At 44.1% G+C, this 18,124-nt stretch overlaps 1 protein-coding gene across 1 annotated transcript in view; it reads left to right on the top strand.

The window, feature by feature from the left end:
* The window catches only part of ddr2a (discoidin domain receptor tyrosine kinase 2a), a 56,129-nt gene extending 38,228 nt beyond the window's left edge, over nt 1-17,901 (top strand). The window contains exons 5-17 of the mRNA XM_084185609.1: nt 89-236; nt 589-691; nt 5,443-5,626; nt 5,866-6,106; nt 6,249-6,320; nt 6,479-6,615; nt 6,821-7,040; nt 7,216-7,460; nt 7,710-7,837; nt 8,056-8,253; nt 15,765-15,999; nt 16,346-16,495; nt 16,602-17,901. Coding sequence (XP_084041735.1) covers nt 89-236; nt 589-691; nt 5,443-5,626; nt 5,866-6,106; nt 6,249-6,320; nt 6,479-6,615; nt 6,821-7,040; nt 7,216-7,460; nt 7,710-7,837; nt 8,056-8,253; nt 15,765-15,999; nt 16,346-16,495; nt 16,602-16,733 — 2,193 coding nt within the window. The 3' untranslated portion in view covers nt 16,734-17,901. The remainder of the gene's footprint in view (nt 1-88; nt 237-588; nt 692-5,442; nt 5,627-5,865; nt 6,107-6,248; nt 6,321-6,478; nt 6,616-6,820; nt 7,041-7,215; nt 7,461-7,709; nt 7,838-8,055; nt 8,254-15,764; nt 16,000-16,345; nt 16,496-16,601) is intronic.
* The last annotated feature ends 223 nt before the right edge of the window (nt 17,902-18,124 follow it).

Raw genomic sequence — 18,124 nt, 5'->3', positions numbered from 1 at the left:
GGTTAAGGGAACTGGAATGTGTGAGTTATTACTTATTATTTAGGCTAATTGATTGATTGATTATTATCTGTGGGTGACATGGCTATAGGTCATTGAGGGGAACAGGAATGCATATGACATCATGCTGAAGGACCTGGAGCCTCCGATCATCGCCCGCTTCGTGAGGTTCATGCCCGTCTCAGACCACTCTATGAACGTCTGCATGAGGGTGGAGCTCTACGGCTGTGAATGGCTCGGTAAGACAGAGGGAGGAGAGAGGGAGAGGTGGAGAAGCGCCCTACTCTGAACCATAGGTAGAAAGATGTAGCACATGGGGATGTGTGAAACTTACTCCTCAGCCTGAAGTGTCGCCACTTACACCGCCGAATTGCTAGCCTTTCACGTGGCGGCGACTGGTAAGACGTTTCAGGAGGGCGGTCACGTGTGCTAGCAAGGCAGAGATCCTGGGTTCGAGCTTCGGTGTGAGCGCAATCAGGAGGAAGTGGTACTCGCTAAGAAAACAGAGTGACATCCTTTACACAGAGTTCGGCAAACTCAGTGCTTAAGTTTTAGCTCAATGGGCTAATACAGAGTCCCTCTCTCTATCAGACGGTCTGGTGTCCTACAACGCTCCAGCAGGAGAACAGATGAGACTAGAGGGCCAGCCTGTCCACCTCAACGACTCGGTGTACGATGGAGCCGTCATCCACAGGTGGGTGTGCATAACTCCTTTTCCCTCTCATCCTCCCTTGTCATCTTCCTCCTCCTTTCTCTTTTTCTTCATCTCCTTATCGTTATTCTGTCTCCTTTTCATTCTGCCTCTCGCCGAAGGAGATGGCTGCCGTTTTACGGGCTCCTAACCAATTGTGCTATTGTGTGAGTTTCTTCGCGTTATTTGTAACTTATTTTGTACATAATGTTTCTGCCACCATCTCTTATGACCGAAAAGAGCTTCTGGATATTAGTACAGCGATTACTCACCTCATACTGGACAAAGATGTTTTCTTAACGAGTCGGACGCAAAGGATTTTCTGAATCCCCGTCATTCAGATGAGAAGGGACTTAGATATCGGGGACATAGGTCAGGGTGCCGACGGCGAGTGTGTAGTCTGCCTCTACAATCAGTCCTATTAGCCAACGTACAATCATTGGATAACAAAATAGACTAACTAAGATCACGGATATCCTACGAACGGGACATAAAAATCTGTAATATCTTATGGTTCACCGAGTCGTGGCTGAACAACAACATGGATAACATACAACTGCCGGGATATACGCTGCATTGGCAAGATAGAACAGCTGCCTCCGGTAAGACAAGGGGTGGCGGTCTGTGTATATTTGTAAACAACAGCTGGTGCATGAAATCTAATATTAAGGAAGTCTCGAAGTTTCGCTCGCCTGAGGTAGAGTATCTCATGATAAGCTGTAGACCACACTATTTACCAAGATAGTTTTCATCTATATTTTTCGTAGCTGTCTATTTACCACCACAAACCGATGCTGCCACTAAGACCGCACTCAATGAGCTGCATAAGGCCATAAGCAAACAGGAAAACGCTCAGGGAAACTTAAATCCGTTTTACGTCATTTCTACCAGCATGTGTAATGTGCAACCAGAGGAAAAAAACTCTAGACCACCTTTACTCCACACACGGAGATGCGTACAAAGCTCTCCCTCGCCCTCCATTTGGCAAATCTGACCATAACTCTATCCTCCTGATTCCTGCTTACAAGCAAAAACTAAAGCAGGAAGCACCAGTGACTCGGTCAATAAAGAAGTGGTCAGATGATGCAGATGCTAAGCTACAGGACTGTTTTGCTAGCATATACTAGAATATGTTCCGGGATTCTTCCGATGGCATTGAGGAGTATACCACATCAGTCAATGGCTTCATCAATAAGTGCATCGATGATGTCGTCCCCACAGTGACCGTACGTACATACCCCAACAAGAAGCCATGGATTACAGGCAACATCCGCACTGAGCTAAAGGGTAGAGCTGCCGCTTTCAAGGAATGGGACTCTGGCCTCCCGAGTGGCGCAGTGGTCTAAGGCACTGCATCGCAGTGCTAGCTGTGCCACTAGAGATCCTGGTTCGAGTCCAGATTCTGTCGCAGCCGGCCGCGACCAGGAGACCCATGGGGCGGCGCACAATTGGCCCAACGTTGTCCAGGGTAGGGGAGGGTTTGGCCGGCAGGGATGTTCTTGTCCCGTCGCGCACTAGCGACTCCTGTGGCGGGCCGGGCGCAGTGCACGCTGACTTGGTCGCCAGGTGTATGTTGGTGCGGCTGGCTTCCGAGTTAAGCGGGCACTTTGTTAAGAAGCAGTGCGGCTCGGTTGGGTTGTGTTTCGGAGGATGCACGACTCTCGACCTTCGCCTCTCGTGTCCATACGGGAGTTGCAGCGATGGGACAAGACTGTAGCCACCAATTGGATACCACGAAATTGGGGAGAAAAAGGGGGTAAAATACACAAAAATATAAAGGAGCGGGACTCTAATCTGGCCGCTTATTAGAAATCCCGCTATGCCCTCCGACGAACCATCAAACAGGCAAAGCGTCAATACAGGACTAAGATTGAATCGTACTACACCGGCTCCGACGCTTGTCGGATGTGGCAGGGCTTGCAAACTATTACAGACTACAAATGGAAGCACAGCCGTGAGCTGCCCAGTAACATGGGCATACCAGACGAGCTAAATTACTTCTATGCTCGCTTCGAGGCAAGCAACACTGAAGCATGCATGAGAGCGTCAGCTGTTCCGGACAACTGTGTGATTACGCTCTCCATAGCTGATGTGAGTAAGACCTTTAAACAGGTCAACATTCACAAGGCCGCAGGGCCAGACAGATTACCAGGACGTGTACTCCAAGCATGCGCTGACCAACTGGCAAGTGTCTAAACTTACATTTTCAACCTGTCCCTGACTGAGTCTGTAATACCAACATGTTTCAAGCAGACCACCATAGTCCCTGTGCCCAAGAACACTAAGGTAACTTGCCTAAATGACTACCGAACCGTAGCACTCACGTCTGTAGCCATGAAGTGCTTTGAAAGGCTGGTCATGGCTCACATCAACACCATTATCCCAGAAACCCTAGACCCACTCCAATTTGCATACTGCCCCAACAGATCCACAGATGATGCAATCTCTATTGCACTCCACACTGCCCTTTCCCACCTGGACAAAAGGAACACCTATGTGAGAATGCTGTTCATTGACTACAGCTCAGCGTTCAACACCATAGTGCCCTCAAAGCTCATCACTAAGCTAAGGACCCTGGGACTAAACAACTCCCCCTGCAACTGGATCCTGGACTTCCTGACGGGCCGCCCAACAGGTGGTAAGGGTAGGTAACAACACATATGCCACGCTGATACTCAACACGGGGGCCCCTCAGGGGTGCGTGCTCAGTCCCCTCCATGACTGCATGGCCAGGCACGACTCCAACACCATCATTAAGTTTGCCGACAACACAACAGTGGTAGGCCTGATCACCAACAACGTTGAGACCGCCTATAGGGAGGAGGTCAGAGACCTGGCCGTGTGGTGCCAGTATAACAACCTCTCCCTGAACGTGATCAAGACAAAGGAGATGATTGTGGACTACAGGAAAAAGAAGAGTACCGAGCACGCCCCCACTCTCATCGACGGGGCTGTAGTGGATAGGTTGAGAGCTTCAAGTTCCTTGGTGTCCACATTACCAACAAACTATCATGGTCCAAACACACCAAGACAGTCAGGAAGAGGGCACGACAAAGCCTATTCCCCCTCAGGAGACTGAAAAGATTTGGCATGGGTCCTCATATCCTCAAAAAGTTCTACAGCTGCACCATCGAGAGCATCCTGACTGGTTGCATCACCGCCTGGTATGGCAACTGCTCGGCCTCCGACCGCAAGGCACTACAGAGGGTAGCGCATACGGCCCAGTACATCACTGGGGCCAAGCTTCTTGCCATCCAGGACCTCTATACCAGGTGGTGTCAGAGGAAGGCCCTAAAAATTGTCAAAGACTCCAGCCACCCTAGTCATAGATTGTTCTCTCTGCTACCGCACGGCAAGCGGTACCGGAGCGCCAAGTCTAGGTCCAAAAGGCTTCTTAACAGCTTCTACCCCCAAGCCATAAGACTCCTGAACAGCTAATGAAATGGCTACCCAGACTTTTTGCATTGCCCCCCCCCCCCCCCCCCCCCCCACTCCCTCTTTGTTGTTGCTGCTGCTACTCTCTGTTTATTAGCTATGCATAGTCACTTTAACTCTACCTACATGTACATATTACCTCAATTACCTCGACTAACCTGTGCCCCCGCCCATTGACTCTGTACCGGGACCCCCTGTATATAGCCTACTGTTATTTTACTGCTGCTCTTTCATCCTTTTTTATTATTATTTGTATATATTTTTTACTTAACACTTATTTTTCTTAAAGTTGCATTGTTGGTTAAGGGCTTGTAAGTAAGCATTTCATTGTAAGGTCTACACCTGTTGTATTCGGCGCATGTGACATAAAATTAGTTTTGATTTAATGTATCCCTCCTCTCTCGGTTTATCCAACCTCCTTCTCTGTTCTTCCTCTCCTCCTTTTGTGCTTCCTTCACCAATCTCGGAGTTGTGGTTCCACGCTGGCCCTGTTATTGCCTGGTTGCTGTAGTTACGGCAGGATGTAGACAGCGCAATGGCATGTGTCACTGTGGTTTTGTCACGAGTACACACACACACATACATACACACACACAAGCACGCTTCTCTGCACAGTTATGCACTGGAGTGTTACGAACACACACAGAGACAATTACACCCACACATGGCTTCTGGTGCATGAACGCGTGGGAGAGTTTGAGTCAGTGTCTTTGGACAAAAACTTGACTTCTTGAGAACATAAATGACTATGTGGGTATCCTTGCTGCCTTTATGTGTTAGTGTTTGAGTCACTGTGGTCTGAATAATTTCCTCCATGATGCTGCCCTCAGTTTGTCTCTGCTATAGAACTCTATCTCTCTTTCTCTCTCTGCTTCTCTTTCTCTCCCTCTCTCTCTCTCTGAGTTTGAGTCTGTTAATGTAGTCTGAGAAGAGAAAATGGCTCGGGTTTTTATACCACTGCCAAGATGAGATATTGAATGTGGAAAAGATGATGCTACCACCTAGTGGTGGGTGGAGGGAAGCTGAATAAACAGATAGCGGAATAGTTTGTCTCTCAACCTTACCTTTCACAAAATAAATATTGTGTGTTGTAAAATAAATACTTGGTAATTAAACATGAAAATAGCGATTATTGTGTGTCAAGCAAGGTTGTCAATTAGTCGTTTACACGTTGTCAGGTCTCCTTAAGGATAGTTCACACAGAGACTCTCTGGTTCACCCCGAAAACACATTTTTAGTTTGTATTTTGACTACCTCAAAATACTCTAACTCTGAACTCTATCTTCATCTCCTCTTCTCTCTTTCTTCTCCGTCTCCAGTATGACGGAGGGGCTGGGCCAGCTGACTGATGGGATGTGTGGATTAGATGACTTCACCCACAGCCACGTCTACAATGTGTGGCCTGGCTACGACTACGTAGGTTGGACCAACGAGAGCTTCCCCAACGGATACGTGGAGATCATGTTCGAGTTCGACCGCGCACGCAACTTCACCACCATGAAGGTGTGGGTGGGTGGGTGTAGGTGTCAGGGGCTGTTATCTCCCAGTTGTTATTTACAATATGTAAGGGGAGCTGGGGATTTTTATGACCAAATAACAGGCATTACAGTTCTAAATCTTTCAGCTTCTTGACCCTTTTTCCAATCACTAGAACACATTTTTCTAGCAGGTTGACTGTAATTTCACTCTTACAACATATTCCCCTCTTGCTCCCCCATCTCTCTCTGTTTCTCTGTCTCTAGGTGCACTGTAACAACATGTTCATGCATCATATCAAGGCATTCCGCCAGGTGGTGTGTTACTTCCGTTCCGAGGCTGACTGGGAGGCCACGCCCCTTTCCTTCAGCCCTGAGGTGGACGACGTCAATCCCAGCGCCCGATTCGTCACCGTCTCTCTGGCCAATCACATGGCCAGTGCTATCAAGTGCCATTTCTACTTCGCTGACTCCTGGATGATGTTTAGCGAAATCACCTTCCAGTCAGGTAAATGTTTACACACACACACACCTGAGATCACCTCCAAATCATGTGCTGTAGAGAAAACACACCTTGTTCCGTTTGAATATTCATTTGTGAAGTATTATCAGTTCTTTGTTGTGATTTAAGTCTGTCTATTCTCTTCCAGACACAGCCATGTACAATACTACCCTGGCTCCCCCCAAGACTGGCGGTGGCCCTCCCACCAGCACTCAACCAGGTCAGTGCCCACTACACATGCATTGCGCACACGCTTTATCCGTTTTTACCTCTTTTACCACACACTCCCACCCGTGAGCAATGGCTGTGGACGAAACCCACTTCCTGCTTTAATTCTATTGTCCAATCGAATGGTGTCTTCCCCTATCCCCTCCCCAGGGGATGACCCCACCCACAAAATAGACGACAGCAACACCAGAATTCTGATTGGCTGCCTGGTGGCCATCATCTTCATCCTCGTCGCCATCATCGTCATCATCCTCTGGAGGCAGGTCTGGCAAAAGATGCTGGAGAAGGTGAGAGATCCCACCTGTTCACACATGTTTTATCTGAGCCACAAAGTGTTTGGATGCACCATGTCTCTGAATGTGAAAGTTAGTTTGTGACTGTTTGTTACTATCAGGAAACGCAAAATATTAGAAAAATCCTACAATTTGCCATGTGTTTGATCAATCAGGGCTGGTCAGATGTGTCTCTTCACCCCAGCATCCTTTATTCTAGGCCTCGCGGCGGATGCTGGACGATGAACTAACTGCTAGTCTGTCACTACAGAGCGAGACATTCGCCTACAGCCACAACAACCCTTCATCATCGTCAGCACCCAGCGAGCAGGAGTCTAGCTCCACCTACGAGCGTATCTTCCCCCTGGGCCCTGACTACCAGGAGCCTTCACGACTGATACGCAAGCTGCCTGAGTTCTCCCACACCTCGGAGGAGGCCGGTGAGTAGACCGGACACACAGGCAGGGTTTAAATTACCAGAAAAGACATATGAGAGAGTTGGGTCACGAAGGTTGAAAAAATATGTCTGCTCATTCTGTAAGCATGAAGTCGCCCTATTGTGTATTATCATGTCATATTGCTGAATCTATCTTCAACTCTTTTCTCCGGTTCCAGCTTTGACCAGCACAGTGGTGGCAGCGACAGCCTCCAAGGCTCCCACGGCAACATTTTCCCAGGACGGAGTCCCTCACTACGCCGAGGCAGACATCGTCAACCTGCAGGGCGTAACTGGGGGCAACACGTACGCGGTCCCTGCTCTAACCATGGACCTGCTGTCAGGGAAGGACGTGGCGGTGGAAGAGTTCCCCAGGAAACTGCTCACCTTCAAAGAGAAGCTGGGCGAGGGACAGTTTGGAGAGGTTCGAGCTCTCTGGACATCACATAGTAAACAGAAATCAATTCTGTGAATGATTTACAGTACATCAATTAAACTAATTTCTTATGCCCTTCTGAGATAAAGAACATTGATCAGGGTCATTAAATAGATTCATCTGGTGATTTAAGCTAGAGAAAAAGCTTACACAACCTTTGTGGCTCTTTGGAACCAGTGTTAGTGACCATTAGATGTAGTGTGTTGATCAGAGTCTCCATGTTTCGTCCCCCTACAGGTCCACCTGTGTGAGGCAGAAGGCATGCAGGAGTTTATGGATGAGGATTTCTCCTTCGACATCAGTGACAACCAGCCAGTACTGGTGGCTGTTAAGATGCTAAGAGCAGACGCTAACAAAAACGCCAGGTGAGGGGGGCCGCACTCCTAATTAGCGAATACAGTGAATGTCTGCACATGCTGCTCCCAAATGTATTGTCCACATAGACATGTTTTTTTGAGTGATTCTTCCAGCATCAGTACACATTTTGAATGTGTGTGTTGTGAGATATATTCCTATCTATTAATCAAAGCTCTCACACAGTCTTCCCTCTGACCTCTAACCTTTGTTCCTGTGTTATCATCAGGAACGACTTCCTGAAGGAGATTAAGATCATGTCTCGTCTGAAGGACCCTAACATCATCCGTCTGCTGGCCGTGTGTATCTGCAGTGACCCCCTCTGCATGATCACAGAGTACATGGAGAATGGAGACCTCAACCAGTTCCTGTCCCGCCATGAACCTGAGGGACAGCTAGCGCTCATCAGCAACGCACCCACTGTCAGGTAAGGGTAGGGGGATGGAGGGTGGGGGGAGGGGTGTGTGTGTGTGTGTGTGTGTGTGTGACAAAAGGTTTTCAAGAGTGAAATTTTTTTAAGTGAATTAACATTTAAGTACATTTATTTTCTTCACATAGGTCTTGTCTATGAATTTATGACAGTTGAAATCTGAAATAGTGTTTAATTTCATTTTTAAACAAGATCCCCATGTTTAGTCCTGTAAAAATGTCATACCACTTTAATATGCTATATTCATTATTTTCTGTACATTTCTCACAAAATATATTTTTAAATGATCGTTTAGAGCAGGGTTCCCCAAATGGCGGACCGCGGGTCAAATCTGGCCCGGCAGCAAAAGTATTTGGCCCCCCAAAGCCCCCCAAATAGAAATAATAAAAAAAATCTCAGACTAGAGATGCTAAAACTCCCAATGTCCCAAGAAGGAAGTTAACCTACCTAAATAATGCAAAAGCTACATTTTAACTTAATTCATGAGGAGAGAGAATGCAGGAGACCGTCAACTAATAAAGCAGGCAGTGGACCATTCTGTGGTGTTGAAACATAAAGCTTCAACAGGAGCGCAATTGATAGGAGGTGAACATTGCCTGGTGCTGAAAATATAGCTAACTTGTTATGCAAGTGTTGCACAGCAACAGATGGAGAAAAACTACAACAGTCGAGTAATTCATTTCAACAATAATCTTCATTTTAATTTGACTTTACAAACAACAAGAGGGCTTAATTGGAGTCTATTTCCTCCTAGCCTATATAAAATAACTTCACTGGGCTATGAGGTTTAACAGCATCTTTCACAATAAGAAGATATATGGCCTAATAGAAGTGGGATTTTTTTTATAAGTCCTACTTACAATTGCAACTGGCCAAAAATGTAGCATCCTTTGTAAAACAATCATTTCAAGGAAAAAAAGGCGATTTCTGTATCGGGAGTCTCGGGATAGCCTGCTCCATTAACGAAAGAACAAACAGAAAATACTGTCAGCTTGAGACCTAAATATCCCTGGATAAGCACTCACAAAAATGTTAGTATTTACTAAATACAGTCATATAGGCCACTAAGTTACTTACTCAATAGGAAAAGTTGCATTTTCCCTTGGACACGATCTTGTGGATGTCGGGTGAGATCAATGTGATTTTGATGCGCAGGCAGTCCTCGATTGACTTATGTGAAAGCCGGTTCCTGTCGTGAATCTATATTGCGTTCATAGAGGAAAATGAGGACTCGCAGGTGTAAGTCGATCCAAACATTGTTAGCACATAAAATGCAAGTTTCTTTATTGTGCTGTATTCCTCTGAGCATTCCACCCAAAACGCACACAAGAACTCGGCACTCCTGAGCGCATTCCTGATTTGGCTTGATGTCTGGAATTCAATCAGCTCAGTTTGAAATGCGGCCTCATCCAGTGAGGGTTATCGTTTTCTTAACAAGGTTGGAGAATTCTCCACCTGGATGCGGACTGTGAGAGGATCACAGACAAATGTAATGATATCCTTGCGCATGCTGTAGTCTTCAAATCTGGTGGAGAAGTTGTCCCTCAGCTGCTTGATGAAATCTTCCATCACCTCTGTGACAATGCTGCGCCCTGGTCCCTCTGTCCAAATCGAACAACTTCGAGCTTCCTAGTAAAGGCCTCAGGTTTTTCCACCATGTCCACGACTGTTTTCCCTCTTCGTTGTAACTGTAGATTTAACCCGTTTAAGTGACAGAACATGTCAGCCAAAAAAGCTGTGTGTCTAGCTTGCAGTTAACGCTTCAATGTTTCTGCGTCGGGCCTCTCTCTGGGGTGGGAAGGCCACTTTGAAAGTTCCATGCTTAGATTCATAATGACGTCTGAGATTGAATTATTTCCAAACAGCGACATTTTCATTGCAAATAAGACACACTGGCTTGGCACTGGCAAAATATGGTAAAATGAACGCATATCTCTCTGTACAGTCTATCCTGAAACTTCGAATTTCATTATCCACCTTTTTTTAAATACTTTTTTGAGAGCAATATTTTCCCTTGCTATCAAGCTAATTGTTCTGAACCAATGTTGACGTTAAAAAAGTAGTGTAGCCTACAGTAGGCTACGTAGACCTGTTTTTCCCCACCATTCAACGCACGGACAAATAGACAAAAATAATAATTGAATAGAGACATGGTGATTTTATGACCGTAATCAGATCAAAATTATTATGTTATTGTCACTGAATTTCTAATGTACTAATCAGATGTGTTAAAAATGTCGTTAAATTTGTAGTGTTGACCAATTATATGTGCTAATATTATATACAAATTATGTTCTGGCCCGCCAACTATTAGCTCAGAAGAAATATGGCCTGAGGCCAAACCTAGTTGACGAACCCTGATTTAGAGACTATTTCAGATGCATATACATTGAGAAATGCAAATGAATGATATCTTGCATGCAGCCATATTGTGGTTCTCACTGGTAAAACTGATTTTGGGGAACTGTCTATATAGAAGTTCCTGTAAAAAAAAATGTAAAACACTATTTCTGTAACTGGAAGCATTTGGGAATGCATAATAGAAGTTACACCATGTTGTCTGAAATGCTATGACACAAGGTTTAAAGGGGGAATCTGGGATTCAAATAACAACAAAGCAGCAGATTAGTCAAAAGCTATGGGCTGCAGCTGGAGAAATGTAACAACTCTCAAATTCATAGATTGGAGGCAATGATTGATCATCTATGAGATCAAAATGATAAAATGTTTTGTACCAAACCCAGATTGCCCCTTTAATTCCAGAGGGCAGGCTTTGAAAGCTATTGAAGTCATCAAGCAGATCGTAAGGCATACATACCCACATGCTAAATATTTATTTGGCATTTACATGGTGTGCTAGGGAGAAATTATTACTGACATTTCTACAGATTTATACCGCACATAGATTTGACCAAATGGGGGTTAGTTCACCTCACTACAAATCTGAAATGATTGAGACTTTCTATAGTTTATTTACAAATATATATTTTAATGCAGGTAAATGCATCAGCTTGTTGTTTAAATATTTTTTACCCTACACTATTGACTAACACGTCATCTAGCAGCTTTGAGTGTCAACAAACAGTGTCTGATCCTACTTGAACTGGCTAGGGATATAGCCTATTGCATGCATTTTTCCATTTGGTTGTAGCCCCAAGCACAGAGGAGATCGGAGAACTGAGAGTTCCGGCCCATATCCACCCCTGAACCTAGCTAGAAAGCTATTTAGCAAACCAGCTAGAAAACATTAGTTAATAAGCAAGTTGTTAAGCCTGTAAGCTATAGCTAATAAGCAAGCTAGCTAAGGTAGCTAGCGAATATGCTTTATCATAATAATCTAGCTAGCTAAAGACTAGCAATTTTATCCACAGTAACCTGTATAATGGTATAGCTAATAAGCCCAGCTATCGGAATGGATAATGTGTACTCTAAATTCTCCTAAATTGCCTCTCAGTAAGTCTGTCACTGCAAGTTATCTTGTCCCCTGTTCTGTTTACCTGGCTATGCAAATGAGATGACATCATCAGTCTAGGTAGGTGAGACTGAAAACAGCCATAATTGACACAGTTGCTTTTAACTCTACTTTCAAAGGTTGTCACGAGGCAAAGTTTTTTTTTTTACATGCACCTTAATCTTTAATAACAGATCAACTATTTTAAAATTATACACCATTTTAATAGGTTTTTACTGGTCGCACCATATGACATTTAAAATGATCCCTTGTCATGACCGATGATAGAGATGCTAAATTTGTGAGCATTTGTGGCAGATTTCATTAACTTTCTGCTGAATTGGAGGGTCCACTTCAAAGTATGCTTTGATGTCATATCATGACCCTTTGAGAAAAAAAACTATTTATGTAGTCAATGTTGCATTTTAATGTTGGTCGTGACATATGATATTAGTGTTTTTCAAATAAATTTCTTATTTGCTAGGTATATATTTAGACAATATTTCATAATAAAGTGATAATGCCCGAGAAGCTGGTGTTTGGAGGATATATTGGCACGGTTCGAGGGCATTATCACTTTTATACAACAGGTTACCAACATATTCAAGTAATGATTATTGTTATTGTTTTTCGTTCTTTTTTTTTTTTTTGTCTTATATACAGTGGGGGAAAAAAGTATTTAGTCAGCCACCAATTGTGCAAGTTCTCCCACTTAAAAAGATGAGAGAGGCCTGTAATTTTCATCATAGGTACACGTCAACTATGACAGACAAAATGAGGAAAAAAAATCCAGAAAATCACATTGTAGGATTTTTTATGAATTTATTTGCAAATTATGGTGGAAAATAAGTATTTGGTCAATAACAAAAGTTTCTCAATACTTTGTTATATACCCTTTGTTGGCAATGACACAGGTCAAACGTTTTCTGTAAGTCTTCACAAGGTTTTCACACACTGTTGCTGGTATTTTGGCCCATTCCTCCATGCAGATCTCCTCTAGAGCAATGATGTTTTGGGTCTGTCGCTGGGCAACACAGACTTTCAACTCCCTCCAAAGATTTTCTATGGGGGTGAGACCTGGAGACTGGCTAGGCCACTCCAGGACCTTGAAATGCTTCTTACGAAGCCACTCCTTCGTGGCCCGGGCGGTGTGTTTGGGATCATTGTCATGCTGAAAGACCCAGCCACGTTTCATCTTCAATGCCCTTGCTGATGGAAGGAGGTTTTCACTCAAAATCTCACAATACATGGCCCCATTCATTCTTTCCTTTACACGGATCAGTCGTCCTGGTCCCTTTGCAGAAAAACAGCCCCAAAGCATGATGTTTCCACCCCCATGCTTCACAGTAGGTAGGGTGTTCTTTGGATGCAACTCAGCATTCTTTGTCCTCCAAACAAGACAAGTTGAGTTTTTACCAAAAAGTTCTATTTTGGTTTCATCTGACCATATGACATTCTCCCAATCCTCTTCTGGATCATCCAAATGCACTCTAGCAAACTTCAGACGGGCCTGGACATGTACTGGCTTAAGCAGGGGGACACGTCTGCCACTGCAGGATTTGAGTCCCTGGCGGCGTAGTGTGTTACTGATGGTAGGCTTTGTTACTTTGGTCCCAGCTCTCTGCAGGTCATTCACTAGGTCCCCCCGTGTGGTTCTGGGATTTTTGCTCACCATTCTTGTGATCATTTTGACCCCACGGGGTGAGATCTTGCGTGGAGCCCCAGATTGATGGAGATTATCAGTGGTCTTGTATGTCTTCCATTTCCTAATAATTGCTCCCACAGTTGATTTCTTCAAACCAAGCTGCTTACCTATTGCAGATTCAGTCTTCCCAGCCTGGTGCAGGTCTACAATTGTGTTTCTGGTGTCCTTTGACAGCTCTTTGGTCTTGGCCATAGTGGAGTTTGGAGTGTGACTGTTTGAGGTTGTGGACAGGTGTCTTTTATACTGATAACAAGTTCAAACAGGTGCCATTAATTCAGGTAACAAGTGGAGGACAGAGGAGCCTCTTAAAGAAGAAGTTACAGGTCTGTGAGAGCCAGAAATCTTGCTTGTTTGTAGGTGACCAAATACTTATTTTCCACCATAATTTTCAAATAAATTCAATAAAAATCCTACAATGTGATTTTCTGGATTTTTTTTCCTCAATTTGTCTGTCATAGTTGACGTGTACCTATGATGAAAATTACAGGCCTCTCTCATCTTTTTAAGTGGGAGAACTTGCACAATTGGTGGCTGACTAAATACTTTTTTTCCCCACTGTATATATATATATATTTATTAATTTTTACCCCTTTTTCTCCCCAATTTCGTGGTATCCAATTGGTAGTTACAGTATTGTCCCATCGCTGCAACTCCCGTACGGACTCCGGAGAGGCGAAGGTCGAGAGCCGCGCGTCCTCCGAAACACAACCCAACCGAGCCGCACTGCTTCTTGACACAATGCCCGCTTAACCCGGAAGCCAACTGCACCAATGTGTCGGAGGAAACACCGTACACCTGGCGACCGTGTCAGCGTGCACTGGGCCCGGCCCGCCACAGTAGTCGCTAGTGCGTGATGGGACAAGAACATCCCTGCCGGCCAAACCCTCCCCTAATCTGGATGACGCTGGGCCAATTGTGCGCCGCCCCATGGGTCTCCCGGTCGCGGCCGGCTGCGATAGAGCCTGGACTCAAAACAGGATCTCTAGTGGCACAGCTAGCACTGCGATGCAGTGCCTTAGACCACTGCGCCACTCGGGAGGCCTCTAAAAACGTCATTTTGATGAATTTATTCATACTATTTCATCCTTCCACAAGATATAGTCCCGACACAAATCTAGGGTTGCTACCCAAGCCAGCTGGTCGTTCGTTCTATGGGTTCGGTTGCTAGAGACGCGACCCAGTCGTTCGTTCTAAATGTTCCATTGCCATACTGGCTGGCAACGTTCTTAACCCTTGCCTGCTAGCTAGCCAACTACGGCTAACTTAGTCACGTCAAAAAGTGCAGCCAGAATAACAGCAAAGTAGCTGCATTTGCATTTGTTTAAGCTGTTTTCTAGTGACATTTATTTGGATACATCCATAACAATTAGTTAATGAGGCTCGATTTCACCTGGCATAGAAAATGTGCTCACTCGTCAGGACACTGTTGTTCAAAGGAGCTAGCCAACAACACAACTAACACAATTTCAAACTGAAACTGGAAAGACCGCAAACTAGCTGCACTTCGTTTCGTTTTTTCAATTGACAGTTCTTTGTATATATCCATAAAAATTATGCCAGCTGATTCATGATTTCGACTGTCTGAGAAACGCCGCCTGCCTACCTGTCTGTCTCGTCCCGACACGTTCAATACTATAGGACAGCTGGAGATCGAATTTGAATATTGAAACAATGTTGCAAATGTCGGAGAGACAGACAGCAAGGTTTATACAAATCTCCGCTTTTGAAAACTAAATGTTAGTCTAAAAGAAATGTGAGATAATGTCTTGATGCTTTTTATAGTGGAGATCAAGTTTATAAATTGCCTGGCTGGTCTGATGAGACAGTGGATTGTGCAGTCAGATGGAACAAAGTAAATAGTAATTTTAATGTAATTGATTTAGCCTGTGGTTACTTGTGGAATAGACACCGGCTGGAATGCGGTTTTAACCAATCAGCATTCAGGATTAGTCCCACCATTGTATAATATCATCATATACCCTTGTAAATGTGTGCCAAAGTCAAATATTTCAATTTTTGTTATGAATTACACCAATTCACAACACTTTTGTTGTTTAAATTCAACCTCTGACAGTTACACCATATGGCATTTTCACCCTTTGAAATGCCAAAACTGTAAAAATGTATCATGCTTCATGATACAGTACATTGATGCGGTGCCAAAGGGAAGAGAACATGTAGAAATGTGATGTAAGAAGATTTTCTTGTATTTATAGTTTGTATTTACACATTTACAAGGGTATGTGATGATATTATACAACGGGGGTGGGTCTAATCCTGAATACTGATTGGTTAAAACCGCATTCCAGCTGGTGTCTACTCTCATCTATTTCTCTCACTCCTCTGCTACAGCTACAGTAACCTGCGCTACATGGCCACTCAGATCGCCTCAGGGATGAGGTACCTCTCCTCGCTCAACTTTGTCCACAGAGACCTGGCCACGAGGAACTGTCTGGTGGGGAAGAATTACACCATCAAGATCGCTGACTTTGGCATGAGCAGGAACCTGTACAGCAGTGACTACTACCGCATCCAGGGCCGGGCCGTGCTGCCCATACGATGGATGTCCTGGGAGAGCATACTGCTGGTGAGGAGGGAGGGAGGGAGGGAGGGAGGGAGGGAGGGAGGGAGGGAGGGAGGGAAAGTGGTGAGACGTGGTGCCCCCTTGATGGTCATACATAGAATAGATACCTCAGTTTACTTCATGGAATGAGGCCACTGTCTATCAGACCATTCACATTATTAACCTGACTACACTGCACTCCAGTTATAACAATCCCTGATAAAACATTCAATCGCTTATGTTTACTGTAATGGGCCAGTGAATGAAGGCTTTGGTTATCAGTTGAACTAGCCCCTTTTTAAGCCACTAGAAATCATTTGAACTCAACTTACGTAGCCTAATGTCTGTTGTTCTGCCTCTTCACTCCCAGGGAAAGTTCACCACAGCCAGTGATGTGTGGGCATTTGGGGTGACGCTGTGGGAGACCCTGACCTTCTGTAACGAGCAGCCTTACTCCCAGCTGACTGACGAGCAGGTCATAGAGAACACTGGCGAGTTCTTCAGGGACCAGAAACGACAGGTGAGAGAAACCCACACGCACACACTCACCCTGACTCACTCTCTTTTGCTGTACATCGACCTGCGTATGTTCTACTGTATTGTACCTGATTGTCTATGTGTCATAGATCTACCTTCCCCAGCCAGTGCTGTGTCCTGACTCTGTGTATAAGATCATGCTGAATTGTTGGAGGAGGAACACCAAGGAGAGACCTTCCTTCCAGGAGATCCACCGAGCGCTGCTGGAGAGCCAAGCTTAGGGCCAGTACCCCTGGGCCAGCACACACACACATACAGACAGACGGCTGGATGAAACGCATCAACAACACATTACACAGCCATCAAAAGTTCAACTCAATTCAACTAATTATGCACAGAAAAAGAAAGGCAAAAATTACGAATGGCTGTCAGATTGTCTCAGAGAAGCCAAAGTGAATTGTAGCAATGAAAGTTCGGTACTTTAAAAAAGTTATAATTTATTCGAAATTGTACTATAAATGAGTGTAAAGTTCCCACCTTGTTTAATGTAGTGTATGGTAATGTCACGTCTATGAATTAAATTGTGTTTTCTTTAAGAAGACTGCTTGAATGTAAATAAGAATGCAGTTTCATTGATGTCTTAATTTAGCGAAACGTGTTCATTTTTGAGACATTTTGAGAATTGTTATATTTGAAAAGGTTATTCATCTGTTAGTCTGACAGTTTATTCAAAGCCAACAGGGATAATTATGTTTCCATAAAAAGAATGCATTATAAGACTTGTCATAAGCATGTATGACTCATGATCCTGACTTATTATCAGCCTATTTCAATTAACATTATACCTATTGGCTTTTGATTAAAGAGTTACAAGTGATGAACAAATTCATAACATGGACAATAACCATAACTCAACCATGTCTCAACTGTACTACTCTGGCATACACTCTGCTACAGTGGCTGCCAGTGATATTTGACCAAGAGTGCTCGGAGACATCAATGTGTATGTACTTCTCAAATATTAATATTTTGTATTGATATTTATATGTATTGTTTATTTGTTCTGTTTGCTTCTTGTTTATATATTTGGGTACTGATCAGCTTTTTATTTTTGCATGGGAAAAGTTGTACATTCAATTTTGTAGTTTTGTATTTTGTTCAATGTCTTTCGAGAGTCGTTTGAGAAAATGGCAGTTAGCTTTGTGGGAGGTGGGGTGGAGGATCTGCCTTCAATAACATTACAAATGTTTGTCCTAGAGACACATAATCTATTATCATTCATATATGTGAACAAAATCACTGTCCAAATCAGATCTGAGATAAGCTGCATTAGTGCTGGTCCATGTTCTCTCCATAGTGATCAGATTATGGTGCTAATCAGGATCCAGACTGGAGGGGAGATGATGGGCCAACTGTAAGTGCAGAGGAGTCTTTGAAAAGTGAAATGTAGGAAACTATGCTTCTAGAGAGAATGTTTTTTAATGGTTAGTGTGTTTGCTACCTTTATACAACGAATGTTGTTCTAAGCTATTTTTGTGTTGTATTGAAAGTGCTAACATTGACAGTTTTTCTGAACAAGAAACCAACTGTTTATGATGTATCTCTGTTGAAAGAGAGCGAGAGCTGAACGGTTGTTAAAGGGTTTCTGAATGGAATTCAGGATGATAATCAG

The sequence above is a fragment of the Coregonus lavaretus genome, assembly GCF_964263955.1.
Source record: "Coregonus lavaretus genome assembly, chromosome: 21".
Classification (NCBI taxonomy): Eukaryota; Metazoa; Chordata; class Actinopteri; order Salmoniformes; family Salmonidae; genus Coregonus; species Coregonus lavaretus.
Note: the sequence above shows the minus strand (reverse complement) of the source record. Positions and strands in the feature narration are given on the sequence as shown.